This window comes from Papaver somniferum, chromosome 5, assembly GCF_003573695.1.
Source record: "Papaver somniferum cultivar HN1 chromosome 5, ASM357369v1, whole genome shotgun sequence".
Classification (NCBI taxonomy): Eukaryota; Viridiplantae; Streptophyta; class Magnoliopsida; order Ranunculales; family Papaveraceae; genus Papaver; species Papaver somniferum.
Window position 1 is genome coordinate 12,665,623 of NC_039362.1, and position 18,531 is coordinate 12,684,153.

Here is an 18,531-nt window from a genome sequence, read left to right on the forward strand (position 1 = left end):
CTTCTGAAGTTGCGCAAATGTTCCCCAAAATATTTCATAATTTGTCTTCTCATAGTCTCCTCAATTTCATAAAACCGCTGCCAAAATATGGAGATGTTAACGGCAGGTAACAAATTAATAACAAATATAGTATTAAAAATCAATATAGATCAGCATATACATACCAATAGTTCGTGCCATAACTTATCCCTCATCACTGAATTCACTTCCTTCCACTTCAAGTGCCTTAGACCAACGTCTCGACGTACCAATACACCCATGTAACTAGCAATTTCAGCTTTATATTTCCCCTTAAATCGACCAAAATTATCAAATTCTATCACATGCTTCTCGCCGTCAAAATTTTTCTTTAGCTTCTTCAATCTTGTTAAACCTCGAACATTATTCTCCTTAGACTCTACTGTATTGTTTGGAGCTCCTGTGTCTTTTTATAGTTCAAAAACCCAAAATAAGAGTAAACATGGTGTAAGAGTGTACTCATATTTTTTAAGTCCAAAGCAAACAAAAACAGACAAGCTAGTATAGCATTACCAGGCTGTTCAGGACTTTCAGTCGATTCATCATCAGAACTGGAGCTATCACCATCGGAACCGGTGCGACTACCATCGGAATCTTCGTCTTCATCCTCTGACTCTCCTAAATTCTGCAAGGCTTGAGCCTCCAGGGCTGCAGTCTCATTTTCAGCATACTCATCATCATCATACTCTGGCTCCCAACTCGAATTCTCTTGTGTAGTCATATAGGAAACTGCATATACATGTATATGATTCAATCAAATAAGGTCTGAATTCTTTTCAATCAAAAGTCAAAAGTTATTAAGCTAGACACAAGCAAAATTAAATAACAGTCAATTAACATGGTCTTGATTATGTCAGTACTAACATGGTCTTGATTAGTATGATTAGATGCAAGAGCAGGATGCCGTCTCAGAATTGTTAAAAGATATAACAATTAAAAAATTATTAATCGCTGAGGTTTTTACTAGAGCATTGAAAGAACTCAAGCAAGACTCCAGTTCAAACATACACAATTATGTAAACCTACCAAGTTCCCTAAAAACAAACGACGGATGCCGATCTCCGACATAATTATAATCCCATTATACAAAATGTCAATGACTCGGGAGTATACACGACAGATGGAAGCTTACTGACCAGCTAAAGTTGATGAAAATGAGATAAAAATGTGATTTCTAGTGGTTTCAGGGAGAACCACAGAAGTTTAAACTATTGGTTTGCAATGTGAAAAACATTCATCAGAATAGACAGATAAAAAAACCAAGGAATAACATTCAATTGACCTAGCTCTGACATAATTATAATCCCATTATACAAAACGTCAATGACACGGGAGTATACACGACAGAGAATGTGGCCAGCTAAATGAGATAAGAATGTGATGTCGAGTGGTTTCAGGGAGAACCACAGAAGCTTAAACTATTGTTTGCAGTGTGAAAAACATTAATCAGATTCATCGGAAAAGAAAGAAAAAAACATAAAAGAATAGCATTTCCATAACCATAGAAGACTGAGTTGTTATCCAGCCACTATGCAACTTAGAATACAATCTGCATAAAGATCCTAAGCATAACATAGGAAAAGCTTAAACATGCATGCACACCATTGTTCTTCTTAATAAGAAATAAACAGGTGCATAAACCCTGCTTTCAATGAATCAAAAATTAAGAATTAGGGTTTGAGTCAAAACTTAACCTTTGAATCAATTGGGTCTGATTCAAAAATTAAGGTTTGAATCAATTAGGGTTTGAATAACTAAGCTTTTTAGACGAAAGAAAGATTGAGAACAGGATATACCTTTATAAGATTTAGCCATGCAATTCCTCAACACCATACGGCCCTTTATAAAGTCGCACAGATTGAATAATCCCGCCGAAAATATTTTGCGTTTCATTTTCATCCCGCTCAAAATTATTTAGGGTGAACTGAAAAATCGATTGAGTTTGGTCTACGATTTCCTTTTTTCGGAAAAATCTCCTAAGAAAATACCATTTGATTTTGATCCTACGGTAGACCTAAAAATATTTCCAAACTTTAGAAATCCGATTTCCCTTTTTACTCTAACAAATCTCAATGTTTCCCTGATTTTAAGCCTAGAACTTTATCCCCTTTTTACTCTGCTTAGGTTTCTCTAGTTCTCTCCGCTCTGTAACTCTGGTTTAGGAGGAAAGATAAAACGAACAGAATTTTGAGGTGTTACATAGCGTAAGATAAGAGGTTCTTCCCTATTAATCTAACTATTGGTTGGGCTTGTGATAAATATATTCACCGTTAGATTTACTATGGACATCCTATTCGATGCATTTTGAAATAACATAAGTAAAATCGTAATGGACTGGGCTGGAGTGTTAGCTTAAACCATGTAATGGACTGGGCTGGAGTGTTAGCTTAAACCATGTAATTGACTGGGCTGGACATAAATGTGGCATAAATTTTTTCATTATTTTTCATTTTTTACTTAAATTTTTTTCATTTTTTTCCTTTTTTTTCTTTTTACTTTTTTTTTTATTACATATCAAAATTTAGTTACATAATCAAGACTCGACACTTCACCTGAAATATTGATCGATTCGGAACGAGTTCGAGTAAAACTGATGAAAACGGAACTTCGTCCTTTGGAATCGAGACACGGAAAAATTTAGTTATTACATAATCAAATTTAGTTATTACATAATCAAAATTTAGTTATTACATGATCAAAATTTAGTTACATAATCAAGACTCGACACTTCACCTGAAATATTGATCGATTCGGAACGAGTTCGAGTAAAACTGATGAAAACGGAACTTCGTCCTTTGGAATCGAGACACGAAAAATTTAGTTATTACATAATCATAATTTAGTTATTACATAATCAAAATTTAGTTATTACATGATCAAAATTTAGTTACATAATCAAGACTCGACACTTCACCTGAAATATTGATCGATTCGGAACGAGTTCGAGTAAAACTGATGAAAACGGAACTTCGTCCTTTGGAATCGAGACACGGAAAAATTTAGTTATTACATAATCATAATTTAGTTATTACATAATCAAAATTTAGTTATTACATGATCAAAATTTAGTTACATAATCAAGACTCGACACTTCACCTGAAATATTGATCGATTCGGAACGAGTTCGAGTAAAACTGATGAAAACGGAACTTCGTCCTTTGGAATCGAGACACGGAAAAATTTAGTTATTACATAATCATAATTTAGTTATTACATAATCAAAATTTAGTTATACATGATCAAAATTTAGTTACATAATCAAGACTCGACACTTCACCTGAAATATTGATCGATTCGGAACGAGTTCGAGTAAAACTGATGAAAACGGAACTTCGTCCTTTGGAATCGAGACACGGAAAAATTTAGTTATTACATAATCATAATTTAGTTATTACATAATCAAAATTTAGTTATTACATGATCAAAATTTAGTTACATAATCAAGACTCGACACTTCACCTGAAATATTGATCGATTCGGAACGAGTTCGAGTAAAACTGATGAAAACGGAACTTCGTCCTTTGGAATCGAGACACGGAAAAATTTAGTTATTACATAATCATAATTTAGTTATTACATAATCAAAATTTAGTTATTACATGATCAAAATTTAGTTACATAATCAAGACTCGACACTTCACCTGAAATATTGATCGATTCGGAACGAGTTCGAGTAAAACTGATGAAAACGGAACTTCGTCCTTTGGAATCGAGACACGGAAAAATTTAGTTATTACATAATCATAATTTAGTTATTACATAATCAAATTTAGTTATTACATGATCAAAATTTAGTTACATAATCAAGACTCGACACTTCACCTGAAATATTGATCGATTCGGAACGAGTTCGAGTAAAACTGATGAAAACGGAACTTCGTCCTTTGGAATCGAGACACGGAAAAATTTAGTTATTACATACATAATTTAGTTATTACATAATCAAAATTTAGTTATTACATGATCAAAATTTAGTTACATAATCAAGACTCGACACTTCACCTGAAATATTGATCGATTCGGAACGAGTTCGAGTAAAACTGATGAAAACGGAACTTCGTCCTTTGGAATCGAGACACGGAAAAATTTAGTTATTACATAATCATAATTTAGTTATTACATAATCAAAATTTAGTTATTACATGATCAAAATTTAGTTACATAATCAAGACTCGACACTTCACCTGAAATATTGATCGATTCGGAACGAGTTCGAGTAAAACTGATGAAAACGGAACTTCGTCCTTTGGAATCGAGACACGGAAAAATTTAGTTATTACATAATCATAATTTAGTTATTACATAATCAAAATTTGGTTATAACATGATCAAAATTTAGTTACATAATCAAGACTCGACACTTCACCTGAAATATTGATCGATTCGGAACGAGTTCGAGTAAAACTGATGAAAACGGAACTTCGTCCTTTGGAATCGAGACACGGAAAAATTTAGTTATTACATAATCATAATTTAGTTATTACATAATCAAAATTTAGTTATTACATGATCAAAATTTAGTTACATAATCAAGACTCGACACTTCACCTGAAATATGATCGATTCGGAACGAGTTCGAGTAAAACTGATGAAAACGGAACTTCGTCCTTTGGAATCGAGACACGGAAAAAATTTAGTTATTACATAATCATAATTTAGTTATTACATAATCAAAATTTAGTTATACATGATCAAAATTTAGTTACATAATCAAGACTCGACACTTCACCTGAAATATTGATCGATTCGGAACGAGTTCGAGTAAAACTGATGAAAACGGAACTTCGTCCTTTGGAATCGAGACACGGAAAAATTTAGTTATTACATAATCATAATTTAGTTATTACATAATCAAAATTTGGTTATAACATGATCAAAATTTAGTTACATAATCAAGACTCGACACTTCACCTGAAATATTGATCGATTCGGAACGAGTTCGAGTAAAACTGATGAAAACGGAACTTCGTCCTTTGGAATCGAGACACGGAAAAATTTAGTTATTACATAATCATAATTTAGTTATTACATAATCAAAATTTAGGTTATACATGATCAAAATTTAGTTACATAATCAAGACTCGACACTTCACCTGAAATATTGATTGATTCGGAACGAGTTCGAGTACTAATTTAATTTTAATCGAATAATTTATAATTTAATTTTAATTTTAATTGAATAATTTATTTCTATAATTTAATTTTAATTAAATTTGTGTGGGGAAATAATTTAACTTTAAAAAAAAAAAGACAAACACATGCTCGGTTTTGATGTTAACAATGTAAAATGGGTATCTTCTCAAACAGGCATGTACGCCTATCAGTTCATCCCTAAAATCCTTAATTCATTCATCCATATCTCTCTATCTTAAGGAAAAAAATTCTCCAACTGATATTCTGGCAGAAAATAAGGGGATTTTTAGGGAAGATTTAGTCTTCAATTTTGGAAATATTTCTGCACCTCCATAGGATGAAAATCTGATGAAATCAAGAATATTGAGAACATCTAGCGGTAATAATCCCAGTCAATTTTTTTTTTATTTGAACCCTAACCTTTTTATTTTGGGGTTGAAATCAAAAGAAATAACTTTTGGGCGGGATTATTGCCCCTTGATGTTTTAGAATATCTGTAGATTCAACCCTAAAATCAGTCTGATTTACTCCCATCTTAGGTATGTTGTAGCATTCATTCTTAGATTGCTGAAATTCTCATTATACTAGATGATTTTTGCGTAGTAATAAGTGTTACTATGTTAGCTTTTTGAATTTTGTTGTAACCCATTGCACTCTGTGTTAGCTTCATCTGGTTCCCTTGATGTTAGTCAACATTGATGCTCTCTGAATTTGTTAGTCCTGACAATCTCTTTTGAGCAACCAGGTACTTGTGAGGCTGAAATACAAACCAAGGAGGGGGTAAGAAGGAGCATCACAATATGTGGTAGTGCCTAAACCCAGTTTATACTGGAGGTATCATTCTAAAACCTTAAAGTTATTATCTCTGATAATTATCATGATAGCTTGTTGAACTGTAACCTCATTGTAATTTAGTTAAACCTCTGAACTTTTCATGCTCTGTCTTGAATGATATACCCCATGTTTGCCTGAAATGTTGTTAACTCCTGCAACATATAGAATCTGTTGAGTAAAATTTGTGTCTGAAGTTTGTGCACTAAAATTCTTTTTCGCTGCACTTTTTTTTTTCGCACACTCTTTTTGCTGCAACATATAGAATCTGCTCACTATTGCTTTGTTGTTCAGTACATCATGTTGAATCTGTGAGCATGTTTCATAGAACTTATCTGGTGATGTTATCCTATTAGAGGGACTAGTAAAATGGGCAGATAAATGGGTGATGTATTGTAGCTGAATGGGTGATGTTTCATTCAATCTGGTGATGTTTCATAAACTAAATGGTTGATGTTATCCTATTTGTTTTTGAATCTGTAGCTAAATGGGTGATGTATTGTAGGTACATGTATTTGTTTTCAATCTGTTTCAGGGGTGTCATTATTCTTCAGTGAAAGCATTGAGTTTCCAGTTCCATGAGAGACAGAAACTGAATCACTAAAACTGACTCAAAGTTACTTATAGGTATGTTTTTCAAGCCTTGATGTACTATGCACCAGTGTTAAGTACTTCGTATTTTTTTTCTCATTGTCATTGTGCAATCATTCTTCATGAACATTAGAGCTCTTTCTCGACAGATGTGACTTCACATCTGTCTAAAGAAGAAGATTTGAGCTCCCAGAGATATAAAAGTTGCCAACTATGTCAATTATAGAACTAGGGACATACTACTTATGATCTGATATTTCTAAGTTAATCAATTAGAGTACTTATTTGAAATGACATTTTGATTTCTAAGTTAATCAATTAGAGCACAGATCAGTGTTTACTCTAATTTAACAAACACACTGACCCTAGAGCTGCTGCAATTCATTCTCGCGAAATCTCCCAACTGCGGCTGACATACAGACCCTTCAGTATGTGTTATTCCAAAACTTGAAATGACTCCATTTACTGAAAGTACTAGACCAATTTTCCTGAGTTAATACTGGATGTCTAATTATGGGTTTGTGTGGCATGATTATCGGTTTGTATGAGGGAAATTGCATATTGCCTGTTTCATCTGTTATTACCATGTTTGTCCATATAAATTTTTTATGTTTCAAATGGTGCTGAATTTATTGGTAATTTCAAGACTTGTATGTCTAAATTGTCAAGTTAGGGGATAACTATTATTTTGAAATGAAACATATATATTAGTTAATGCTAAGCTTGTATTTCTGAATTGATTTATCAGTTTTTGCTTTCATTGGAGTGCAACTGATGGATCTACTGGTCTCTTTGCGTTTCAGAATGGATAAATCCTGGATGAGTACTGATAGAACGAAGAAACGTTATAGAGAAGGAGTTGCGGCGTTTCTGCGGTATGCTGTCAACCATCTCAAGGAGGAGGGTGAGACATATGATGAATTTCTTATGTTGTGTCCGTGTACAAATTGTTTAAATCTCTGTGCATGCTCCGTTGGCGACGTAGAAGATCATTTATTCGTAAATGGAATCGATCAAACGTATACTATTTGGAATAAGCATGGGGAAAAGGATGAGGCAATAACTAGTAGTAAGCCAGTTAACGTCAACAATGGTATGCACGCTGAATTTGAAATGGGAACTCCCACTGATGCTCCAGACGAAGATTTTGGAATGGGAACTCCCACTGATGCTCCAGACACTATAGATATGATGCAGGCTGCAGAAGAGTTCGCAGATGACCCTATAAAGTTTAAAAAGTTACTTGAAAATGCTGAAAAGCCCTTATACGAAGGATGTCCCAACTTCACAAAGTTGTCTGCAATTGTGCAGTTGTTTAAGTTGAAGAGTAAGCACGGTGCATCAGACATGTTTTTTAATGAATTGTTACCCTTGTTAAAGGACATGCTTCCCAAAGAAGGTAATTTAATGGCGAGGAGTACATATCAGGCAAAAAAAATATTGAAATCAATGGGTTCAGGGTACACAAAGATACATGCATGTATCAACAACTGCATTCTTTATTGGAATGAGTACAAGGATGAAAAAGTGTGTCCTACTGTAAAGACCCAGATGGAAAGTTGACAGGGATGGTAAAGTTTACGAGAATGTTCCAGCAAAGGTATTGTGGTACTTCGACATCATCCCAAGATTTCAGCGGCTGTTTCAATCGAAGCACACAGCAAAAGATTTGATATGGCACGATACCACTAGAAACAAAGACGGTGTTTTACGTCATCCGGCAGACTCACATGCTTGGAGAGAGATAGATAACAATTTCCCAGAAATTAAAGGTGATCCAAGAAATCTGCGGTTAGCTGTTTCGGCTGATGGAGTTGATGTAAACACAGGCACCAAACATCACAGTGTATGGCCAGTTTTGGTTGTGATTTACAACCTTCCACCGGGGCTGTGTATGAAGAGAAAGTTCATCATGTTGTCGTTACTTATAGATGGTGCGCCAGGAAACAACATCGATGTCTTTTTAGAACCTCTTGTTAAAGATTTTCAATTCTTATTTGAGAAGGGAAAGAGAACATGGGATGCATATGCCCAAGAAATGTTTACTCTACGTGCAGTTGTTTTGTGGACGATAAACGATTATCCTGCTCTTGGTACACTATGTGGTTGTCGCTACGCTGGATATCATGGTTGTGTGGTGTGTCGTAAAAAAACGCACAGTATTAGGCTTCATGACTCAAACAAGAATGTTTATGTTGGTTATAGAAGATTTTTACCCTATGAGCATCCGTTCAGAAGGCAGAAGGGGGCATTTGGCGGAAAACAAGAGTGGGAGACTGCTCCAGAACCAATGACCGGGGAAGAAATATATGAGGAGGTAAAATGTATAAAGAATTCATGGGGAAAGAAGGGGACGAATACTCAAGGGGAAGACGTGCAGGCTACACCTGGAAAAGGTGGAAAGATGAAGCGCATCGGAAAAACGAAAATTGAGCGCATCAGAAAAATATCAAAAGAAGTCGATAGGTCAGGTGAGGAAGAGGAAGGCAGGGAAACCACTTACTGGAGCAAGTACAACATATGGCAGCGACTACTTAGATATTGGCGCTATAATGATGTCCAACATTGTATTGATTTCATGCATGTCGAAAAGAATGTGGGACAAAGTCTTGTTGGAACGTTGCTGCACAACGGGAATACAAAAGATGGATTAAACGCCAGAAAGGATTTGGTGCGTTTGGGGTTAAAATCGGAGTTACACCCTAAGACAGATGACAAAGGAACGATACTTCCCGCAGCATGTTATACATTAACTACGGAAGAAAAAGACATATTCTTGGAGACACTATCCGAGTTAAGAGTTCCAGAAGGGTATTGTTCGGATTTTTCCACCCTTGTGAACCTAAAAGAGCGTAAGCTGATCGGACTCAAATCACATGATTACCATATGCTTATGCAACAATTTTTGCCCGTCGCTATTCGATCAATTATGCCTACACCTGTGAGATATGCTATTATCAGGTTTTGTTTCTTTTTCAGATCAATATCTGCCAAAGAAATCATGGTGGAAGAGCTAGATAAATTGCAAGAGGATCTCTGTGTGACGTTATGCTTACTAGAGAAGTATTTTCTTCCATCCTTCTTTGACATCATGATTCATTTAACTGTACATCTTACCAGGGAAGTGAAGTTATGCGGTCCGGTTTGCTTTCGATGGATGTATCCTTTCGAAAGGTGTATGAAGGTTATAAAGGGGCATGTGCGAAACAAGAATCAACCTTGTGGATGCATTGCCGAAGAGAATGTTGCAGAAGAGACGATTGAGATATATTGTGAGTACCATAAAAGCATCAGGACAATTGGTATTCCACTAGATAGGCATAATACATCTCAGGAGGGAGAACCGTTATCAGCTGAAGAGCCGTGTATAGTTACCCCTGAACAGTTGAGACAAGCACATTTCTATGTAATGCAGAACACGCCTGAAATTGAGCCTTACATAGAGTAAGTATTAATTTGTTTTTTTTTCCTGTTTTTTTTCCTTTTTTTTTTGTACAAAGTATAATAACATTGGTTATTGTACATACCAGCCGACACAAGCTATATTTGGAAACTAACTATTCTACTAAAAAGCGAGCATGGCTAGAGAAAGAGCACTCTAACACTTTTGGCGCTTGGTTAAAAAATGAGGTAATAGGTCATAGAAAAAGTGTCTTGTTTGATGTGTTATATTCCTTTAAACTCAAGGTTCATCCTAATAATGAATTTCAGGTTGAAAAAGAGTTGGCAGACGAAGAGAAAGTATCTCAGAGAACTTAAGATGGATATCACACGGCCCGCACTACGAGGTAACGAAATACACTGTATATCGCATCAATGGATATCTATTCCGCACAAGATCCCGTGATGGTAGAATTCACCAGAATAGTGGGGTTAGCGTTGCAGCAAATGACATGCACATATCTAGAGATGATGATGTTACATATGGTAAAGCCTCTTATTATGGTGTCTTGCAAGAGATATGGGAGTTAGATTACTGTGAAAGAAAAGTTCATCTGTTCAAGTGCAATTGGGTTGATAATAAACGTGGGGTCAAAAGAGATGCTCTTGGCTACAAGATTGTTGACCTTACTATGTTGGGATACAAAAATGATCCTTTTATTTTAGCCTCACAAGCTAAGCAGGTATTTTATGTCAAAGACCAGTTAGATAAGAAAAAGTCTATTGTTTTTGTGACACCTCCCAAAAATTATAGAGATGACGATGGCAACGATGAGGAATTCAGTACAGTAATCTTTTCTGCGAATGATAATATCTTGCCGTCTGTAGATCCACAAGACTTGGGTAAAGAATCCCGAAATGATTACTTCCGAACTGACTGCCGAGGTTTACTTATACGCAAGCCAAAATGACACACTCCCGCAGGTACATCGCTTTATTTCCTTTAATCTGTGGTTATTCGGTTAGTGACATGATATTGAAAGAACGATAAAGATGGAACTTATGTTTAATCCTGTTCCTTAGCATGCTTTCTGTATGTTTGCGTGCTTTATTCTTTGTAAAATGAATAACATCATTTTATCCGTGTCTCATATGGAACTTCAATTGAAATTTCTATTACTGTACTTTACAACTTGCTACTCTGGTCACTTTTAAATAGATATCCAAGAGAATGAGAGTTGGTATGTTTTTGTCCTATTGCTTGAATATATTTATGGGCACATGCACTATAACTACATGTTGTACTTGTATTTCAGAAATCTTTTATACACTTCATAACATTACTCAAAGCATATGGTGAAATTGAATTCCAAGTACCCAAATTAGATTCGTAACCCTGTAGATATATGATGGAAACTCCAGTTCATTAACCACAAAAAAAAACATTTAAAATGATGGTGCTAAAGGTCTTATGGTTCTCAATTTTATGGTGAAAGCATTTGGGGGCGGACTGATGCTTTTTCCTAAGTGAATTGCATGGAGCGGTTCACTTGCTTGTGTGAGGAGTTTGTATTGTGTAGCCTGTGAAGAATAGTGAATTTTAATCTCATTTTCCTTGTTCCAATTTAACCCTCAACCGTTTTGAATACCATACTTGACAGGGTTTTTCCATATCTTGTGAAAGTCCTCTTTGTAAGAAGTCTTGACCACAATTTATGTTGAGTTGGGCTGACACCTTGTATTAATTGTTGTGCCCTCGTTCTTTCTTCCTTGTTTTTTTGAACTCAGAACCCTATTTTCCTGTTGCAGGTTCGTTGTGGCTATTCAACACTCTACATTGTTCCTGAGCTTTGACGAAGTCATTTTTATGCCATCAGATGCCTCTATAAGTTTGACACTCGAATTGTAGGACACGAACTCTGCATCTAAAACATCAAGAATTTGATTATGGGATTGTTTTGTCTTGTTATATAAAGAGCAAAAGAAATGCATTCCTACTGCAATCGTAGTTTTGGAGTGGCTGGCTCCAAAATCAATTTGATGTAATATTTTTGTTTTTTTCTTTTGGAAAGAGGTAAATAAAAAATATTGGTTGTAGATCTAAATTTTTTTACCATATGTAACATCATCATCTCTAGATATGTGCATGTCATTTGCTGCAACGCTAACCCCACTACGAGGTAACGAAATACACTGTATATCGCATCAATGGATATCTATTCCGCACAAGATCCCGTGATGGTAGAATTCACCAGAATAGTGGGGTTAGCGTTGCAGCAAATGACATGCACATATCTAGAGATGATGATGTTACATATGGTAAAGCCTCTTATTATGGTGTCTTGCAAGAGATATGGGAGTTAGATTACTGTGAAAGAAAAGTTCATCTGTTCAAGTGCAATTGGGTTGATAATAAACGTGGGGTCAAAAGAGATGCTCTTGGCTACAAGATTGTTGACCTTACTATGTTGGGATACAAAAATGATCCTTTTATTTTAGCCTCACAAGCTAAGCAGGTATTTTATGTCAAAGACCAGTTAGATAAGAAAAAGTCTATTGTTTTTGTGACACCTCCCAAAAATTATAGAGATGACGATGGCAACGATGAGGAATTCAGTACAGTAATCTTTTCTGCGAATGATAATATCTTGCCGTCTGTAGATCCACAAGACTTGGGTAAAGAATCCCGAAATGATTACTTCCGAACTGACTGCCGAGGTTTACTTATACGCAAGCCAAAATGACACACTCCCGCAGGTACATCGCTTTATTTCCTTTAATCTGTGGTTATTCGGTTAGTGACATGATATTGAAAGAACGATAAAGATGGAACTTATGTTTAATCCTGTTCCTTAGCATGCTTTCTGTATGTTTGCGTGCTTTATTCTTTGTAAAATGAATAACATCATTTTATCCGTGTCTCATATGGAACTTCAATTGAAATTTCTACTACTGTACTTTACAACTTGCTACTCTGGTCACTTTTAAATAGATATCCAAGAGAATGAGAGTTGGTATGTTTTTGTCCTATTGCTTGAATATATTTATGGGCACATGCACTATAACTACATGTTGTACTTGTATTTCAGAAATCTTTTATACACTTCATAACATTACTCAAAGCATATGGTGAAATTGAATTCCAAGTACCCAAATTAGATTCGTAACCCTGTATATATATGATGGAAACTCCAGTTCATTAACCACAAAAAAAAACATTTAAAATGATGGTGCTAAAGGTCTTATGGTTCTCAATTTTATGGTGAAAGCATTTGGGGGCGGACTGATGCTTTTTCCTAAGTGAATTGCATGGAGCGGTTCACTTGCTTGTGTGAGGAGTTTGTATTGTGTAGCCTGTGAAGAATAGTGAATTTTAATCTCATTTTCCTTGTTCCAATTTAACCCTCAACCGTTTTGAATACCATACTTGACAGGGTTTTTCCCATATCTTGTGAAAGTCCTCTTTGTAAGAAGTCTTGACCACAATTTATGTTGAGTTGGGCTGACACCTTGTATTAATTGTTGTGCCCTCGTTCTTTCTTCCTTGTTTTTTTTGAACTCAGAACCCTATTTTCCTGTTGCAGGTTCGTTGTGGCTATTCAACACTCTACATTGTCCCTGAGCTTTGACGAAGTCATTTTTATGCCATCAGATGCCTCTATAAGTTTGACACTCGAATTGTAGGACACGAACTCTGCATCTAAAACATCAAGAATTTGATTATGGGATTGTTTTGTCTTGTTATATAAAGAGCAAAAGAAATGCATTCCTACTGCAATCGTAGTTTTGGAGTGGCTGGCTCCAAAATCAATTTGATGTAATATTTTTGTTTTTTTTCTTTTGGAAAGAGGTAAATAAAAATATTGGTTGTAGATCTAAATTTTTTCATTAAATATATTGGCTAAAAATATAAAGCTTTTGTGAATTGATAAGTTAAACAGGTTTGGTTGGTCTCACAGATGGCTCCTGTCGTTTGCAGTCCCTTCTAGATTTGTATGAAAAGTTTAAGATATGGTTTCCTATTTTGGATTTTGGCATGGTTATATATCGGGAATTTTGGGAGAAAGTAACACAACAGAACTCCACTATACATGTTTTATTTTCACAAAACACCCGGCTGCACCCGCTGTATTGCAATTACCTTGGAAGCCACAATCACTTGTAATGTATCCTTCTATACACCAGAGCTTGAGGTTTCTTTATTGCAGTGAACATGCATAAACATTACCCTAGCATATGTTGCTTGAAAATTAAGCATACTAGGAGCATTTGGCCTAGAAAAGACTCGGTAACAACCATGGCTAGTACTTTAAAAGTTAAAATTCAATCTCATGTGTCTAATGGATCCGACGCTATGTTCACAATTTGTTTTTCGTGTAGCCATATCATAATCCTCCCAAAAAAAAATATGGAGTAACCATATGTCAATCTTTTGTCATGTTTGATATAATGTGTCAATTCCTTAGTATATGCATGTCTAATAAACCAGATATTATGGACACATAAACAAACCAATGTGGCTACATAAATCCTCTTTCCGTCACAGTCTAAAAGGTGTGTCTATTGTCATCCGACACTTTTGACACATACAAAATTATTTAATGTGGCCATATACGCATCTATGGCTACATGTGATTGGATTAACTGAAAACCATGACCAAACGATACCCTATGGATACAGTTGATGGGTTTAGGAATAAACCCATGACTAAATGGTGCACTATGGCTACATGGTAAAACAAAATGTGGCTATAGTTATACTGATGACCAATAGCCACACAAATAACCTGAAACGTGGCTGGACTGTACACTAAAAAACGTGGCCTATGTGAAGGTTTGTACTAGTCTGTGTTTGGATTATTTTCCATAAATTTGATGAAAACTACCTTAATTAAAAATTAATAACTAACACCTGAAGCAATTTCTAACAGCAATCATTGAAGTTGATTACCTGAATTAATGACGAAGAACGCTGAAATCAAAATCGAAAATGAACAAAAAAAAGATTGAGTTAGTCGCTGATTCGCAAAGCACAACTTGGTGCCGGTCCAAATCTTCTATCCTAACACGAAGCATCAAAATGAGGCAGTTTGACTTACATTCCAACTCAAAGGTAGTGTGATAGTGTCCTCATTCCAATTCTTGTTACCCGTGTTTAGATCTACAACTTCACTAGTCTCCCTAAAATTGTCATTAAATAGAAATAGCTTGAAATTTACTCGGGTGACGTAATATAGCTACACATCCATCTACTTGTAATAGATATATAAAATAACGGAAATCATTACGCGGATTCAAAATATGATCATGGATGTACTTGGGAATTTGGATGGATCTGAAATTATCAGTTCCAACATCAAATCCCAATAGGTATAGACCAAAGTTACCAGAGTCAATATCAGGAAACCAGTAGATAGTACCATTAACATGAATAGAAAGTGGACATGGTCCTAAACGTAAAGGTGGATCCTCTTCAATCCTTCTCCATGCATTGTCACTTAATTTCAACACCTCCCAAGCTTCATGATATTTGAACCTGCCATCCTCTACCTATTTTGAGAACCTCAACACATATATCACTTTATAATCCTTAGTGGCAGGATCGAATCCTAATCGAAAACTATTATCAAGATCAACATCATGGTCCCAAGACTGTTTTTCCCCAAACTAACACAGAGTGAATTCCTGGCGTTGCTTCTCTTGTGCTGATATTATATATGCAATCTTCACGATTAAACTTATGAACAAAGTAGATCAAACCATTCACATCAAGTAATTCACTGTAAGAAAATTGAGATTGATTTGTTATGGTGTGAATAGCAGAACTCTTATTACTACTTGCTTCTCCAGTATGTGCTCGTGCGAACAATAAGTCAACTGTCAAAAAATACACTTGACGTCATCTGAATCCCTAGTATGTGATGCCGAACGTTGTTGAACCACACCTCCGTAATGGGTTGGCAAAAAACAGTCGTGGACGTATTTTAGATCGTCGAAAGTGTAAATAAATGAAATGATAGTCTCGAATTAAGGAATGCTAATGTTTAAACACACACTTGACCTGCAAAACATATTTTGCAGGGAGTCTGCTCAGTATATCACATACCATATCCTCATCATCAAAAATACTGCTCAGTATATCACATACCATATCTTCATCATCAAAAATAGCATGAGCAACCGCGTTAGGATTACAAATATTATCATCAATACTTGTTTTCTTCTTCTTTGGTTTTCCATGCGTCTATACGTTCTTATCTTTCCTTTTTGTGTGATATATATCTATATAACCAAAGCTAGGGTTTATATAGATATCAAAACTCTTATCGGATGAAAAAGAAAAATATTTTAACGAAGTCTCAGTCACTCGTTCCTTAAAAATTTGAGTAGACAACACTAAAACAGTCCCACTCAGATGGGTGGGATCTGCCTCACCAAAGCCAGCAGGGCCACATGTGAGAGACAATATAACTGGGTTTAGTATTGTCCAAAATCATACTGCGGCCCGGTACGTGATAAGTAAAGTTATATCATGTTAACGAGATTAAAGTTATAATAATGAGGATCCAACCGCATGGTTAGAATGACGTGGCTGATATTTTGGCGCTATTTTTTTAAAAAAATTTTTTGTGAAACTCAAATAACAATGAATTTGAAGCTAATTCTTTTTATGACATTTTCGCCTCATAAAGATTTATGTTTCCACCAAAATTTAGTGTTTTCCAAGACATATAAGGCCACCATCTACCATTTTTAACTTCGTCTGTCGAAAATTAACTGCTGAAATTAAAATTAATATATTATGAAGTTTCGTACCTCAGAATGCGCTCATTTTTGGTAGGAAGATAGATCTCTATAAGAGAAATATTTTATTAAATAATTAGCTTCAAATTCATTGGAGTTTGAGTGTTACAAGAAAAATGGTGCTGAAATGTCAATCAAATCTGTCAATGGGTTCTTTCCCAAAGTTAAAAAATTATAGTTCATGTTAGTGGTTTTTTTTTTATGCCCATGTTAGTGGGTTAAAGTTATAGAATATGGAGAAACCCGGTAGAAGGAGAATAATGAAAAAAAGAATAAAAATAAAAAAAGATAGATGGCCATTCATGAATAACTAAAAGAGAGAAATAGTTTTTATTAGAAAGTAAAACTGGTTTTGTCATCAGAATATCGACCGCAATGTGCACCCTAGTTTTAAAGAATGCACAATTGGGGGATATATGAAAAAGACAAAAACGAAATTTAAATAGTAAAACAAGGTCACCCCCTATCCGGATAATTTATATAATTTCTAATCCACTATCACTAATCATATTTAGTGGTTTATAATTAGCTTAGTTAATAGATTAGTTTGATAATGATTAGTATTATCATTATTATCGAATTTGTTGATGCAACAACATTAAATCAAGATATTTATGATCATGAAGGTTTAGGTAAAAGACCAACCCAAGAAACTAAACAAGTTGAACATACAAGCACTCCAATTACTCATATATAGGTACTAATATTTAGTGGTTTTTTCATTGAATTCGTCGTTGTTACACATGAAAAACTCAGTGCCCGCATCGTAAAAGTATGAATACCATGCCGGAAGGGACCAAATCGACATGGTATTCATACTTTCACCATGACGATACCATATCTTCATCTAAAATAGCATGAGCAGTAGCGTTATAATTAAAAATATTATCATGAAATACTTGTGTTCTTCTTCTTTGATTTTCCATTCGTATATATGTTCTTATCTTTCCTTTGTGCGCGATATATCTATATAAACAAAGCATTGCATATACAGGAAAACGAAACAGAGAAATCTAGGTAGGGTTATCTTTCTCCAAAAATTGTATCGAAACTCTTATCGGCTGAAAAAAGAAAAGATTTGAACGACTCAGTCACTCGTTCCTTAAAAATGTGAGTAGAAAACATCAAAATGGTCCCACAGTCCCACACAGATGGGGCGGAATCCGCCTCACCAAAACCAGCAGGCCACCTGTGTTAGAGCACTGCTCGGTCGAACTCGAATGCGTTTTTATATCAAGCATGTTTGTCATTGTTAGTGATCAAAACTATAAATCTTGATTTCTAGCGTACTTATAACTAAGTATCGGACTAGGATAGAAAGTGTAGTTGAGCTCTAGAATCCACGGTGTTCATCATACAAAGACGAAGAACTACTCAAGGAACTGGTGGAACTTCATCGGCTAAAAGGTATGTGGAGACTTGAACTCATCTATCACTTAAAAGTCTATCTACTCTATCTCCCATCTTGAGACAAAAGTCATATTGCTATATAAACTTCGATTATACACATTTGCTATTTTGAGTCGAGTTTATCTCGCTTATCTATTTCTCGAAATATATGTTGGTAAGCTTTCGTTTTGGCCAAGTTCATCTTTACAAGTGACGATAGTCATGTTGATTATTTCAATATCTTGAAAATCGCTTTGATGAAGAGTAGTGTATGAGTAACCTCTATTTAACGTCCTCTAAGAATGTTTTAATGATTGAAATGAGAGTTTAGAATATATAACCTTGAATAGATATAAACATTGTATGTGAAGTCATACTTGTGTT

At 35.0% G+C, this 18,531-nt stretch overlaps 1 protein-coding gene across 1 annotated transcript; it reads left to right on the plus strand.

Moving 5' to 3' along the window:
* Positions 1-7,347: 7,347 nt before the first annotated feature.
* Positions 7,348-10,925, plus strand: LOC113278774. Its single transcript, XM_026527523.1, has 7 exons — positions 7,348-8,033; positions 8,140-8,419; positions 8,579-8,890; positions 9,167-9,384; positions 9,553-9,636; positions 9,694-10,017; positions 10,412-10,925. The coding sequence occupies exons 1-7, from the start codon at positions 7,348-7,350 to the stop codon at positions 10,923-10,925; spliced, it is 2,418 nt and encodes an 805-aa protein (XP_026383308.1).
* Positions 10,926-18,531: the final 7,606 nt, after the last annotated feature.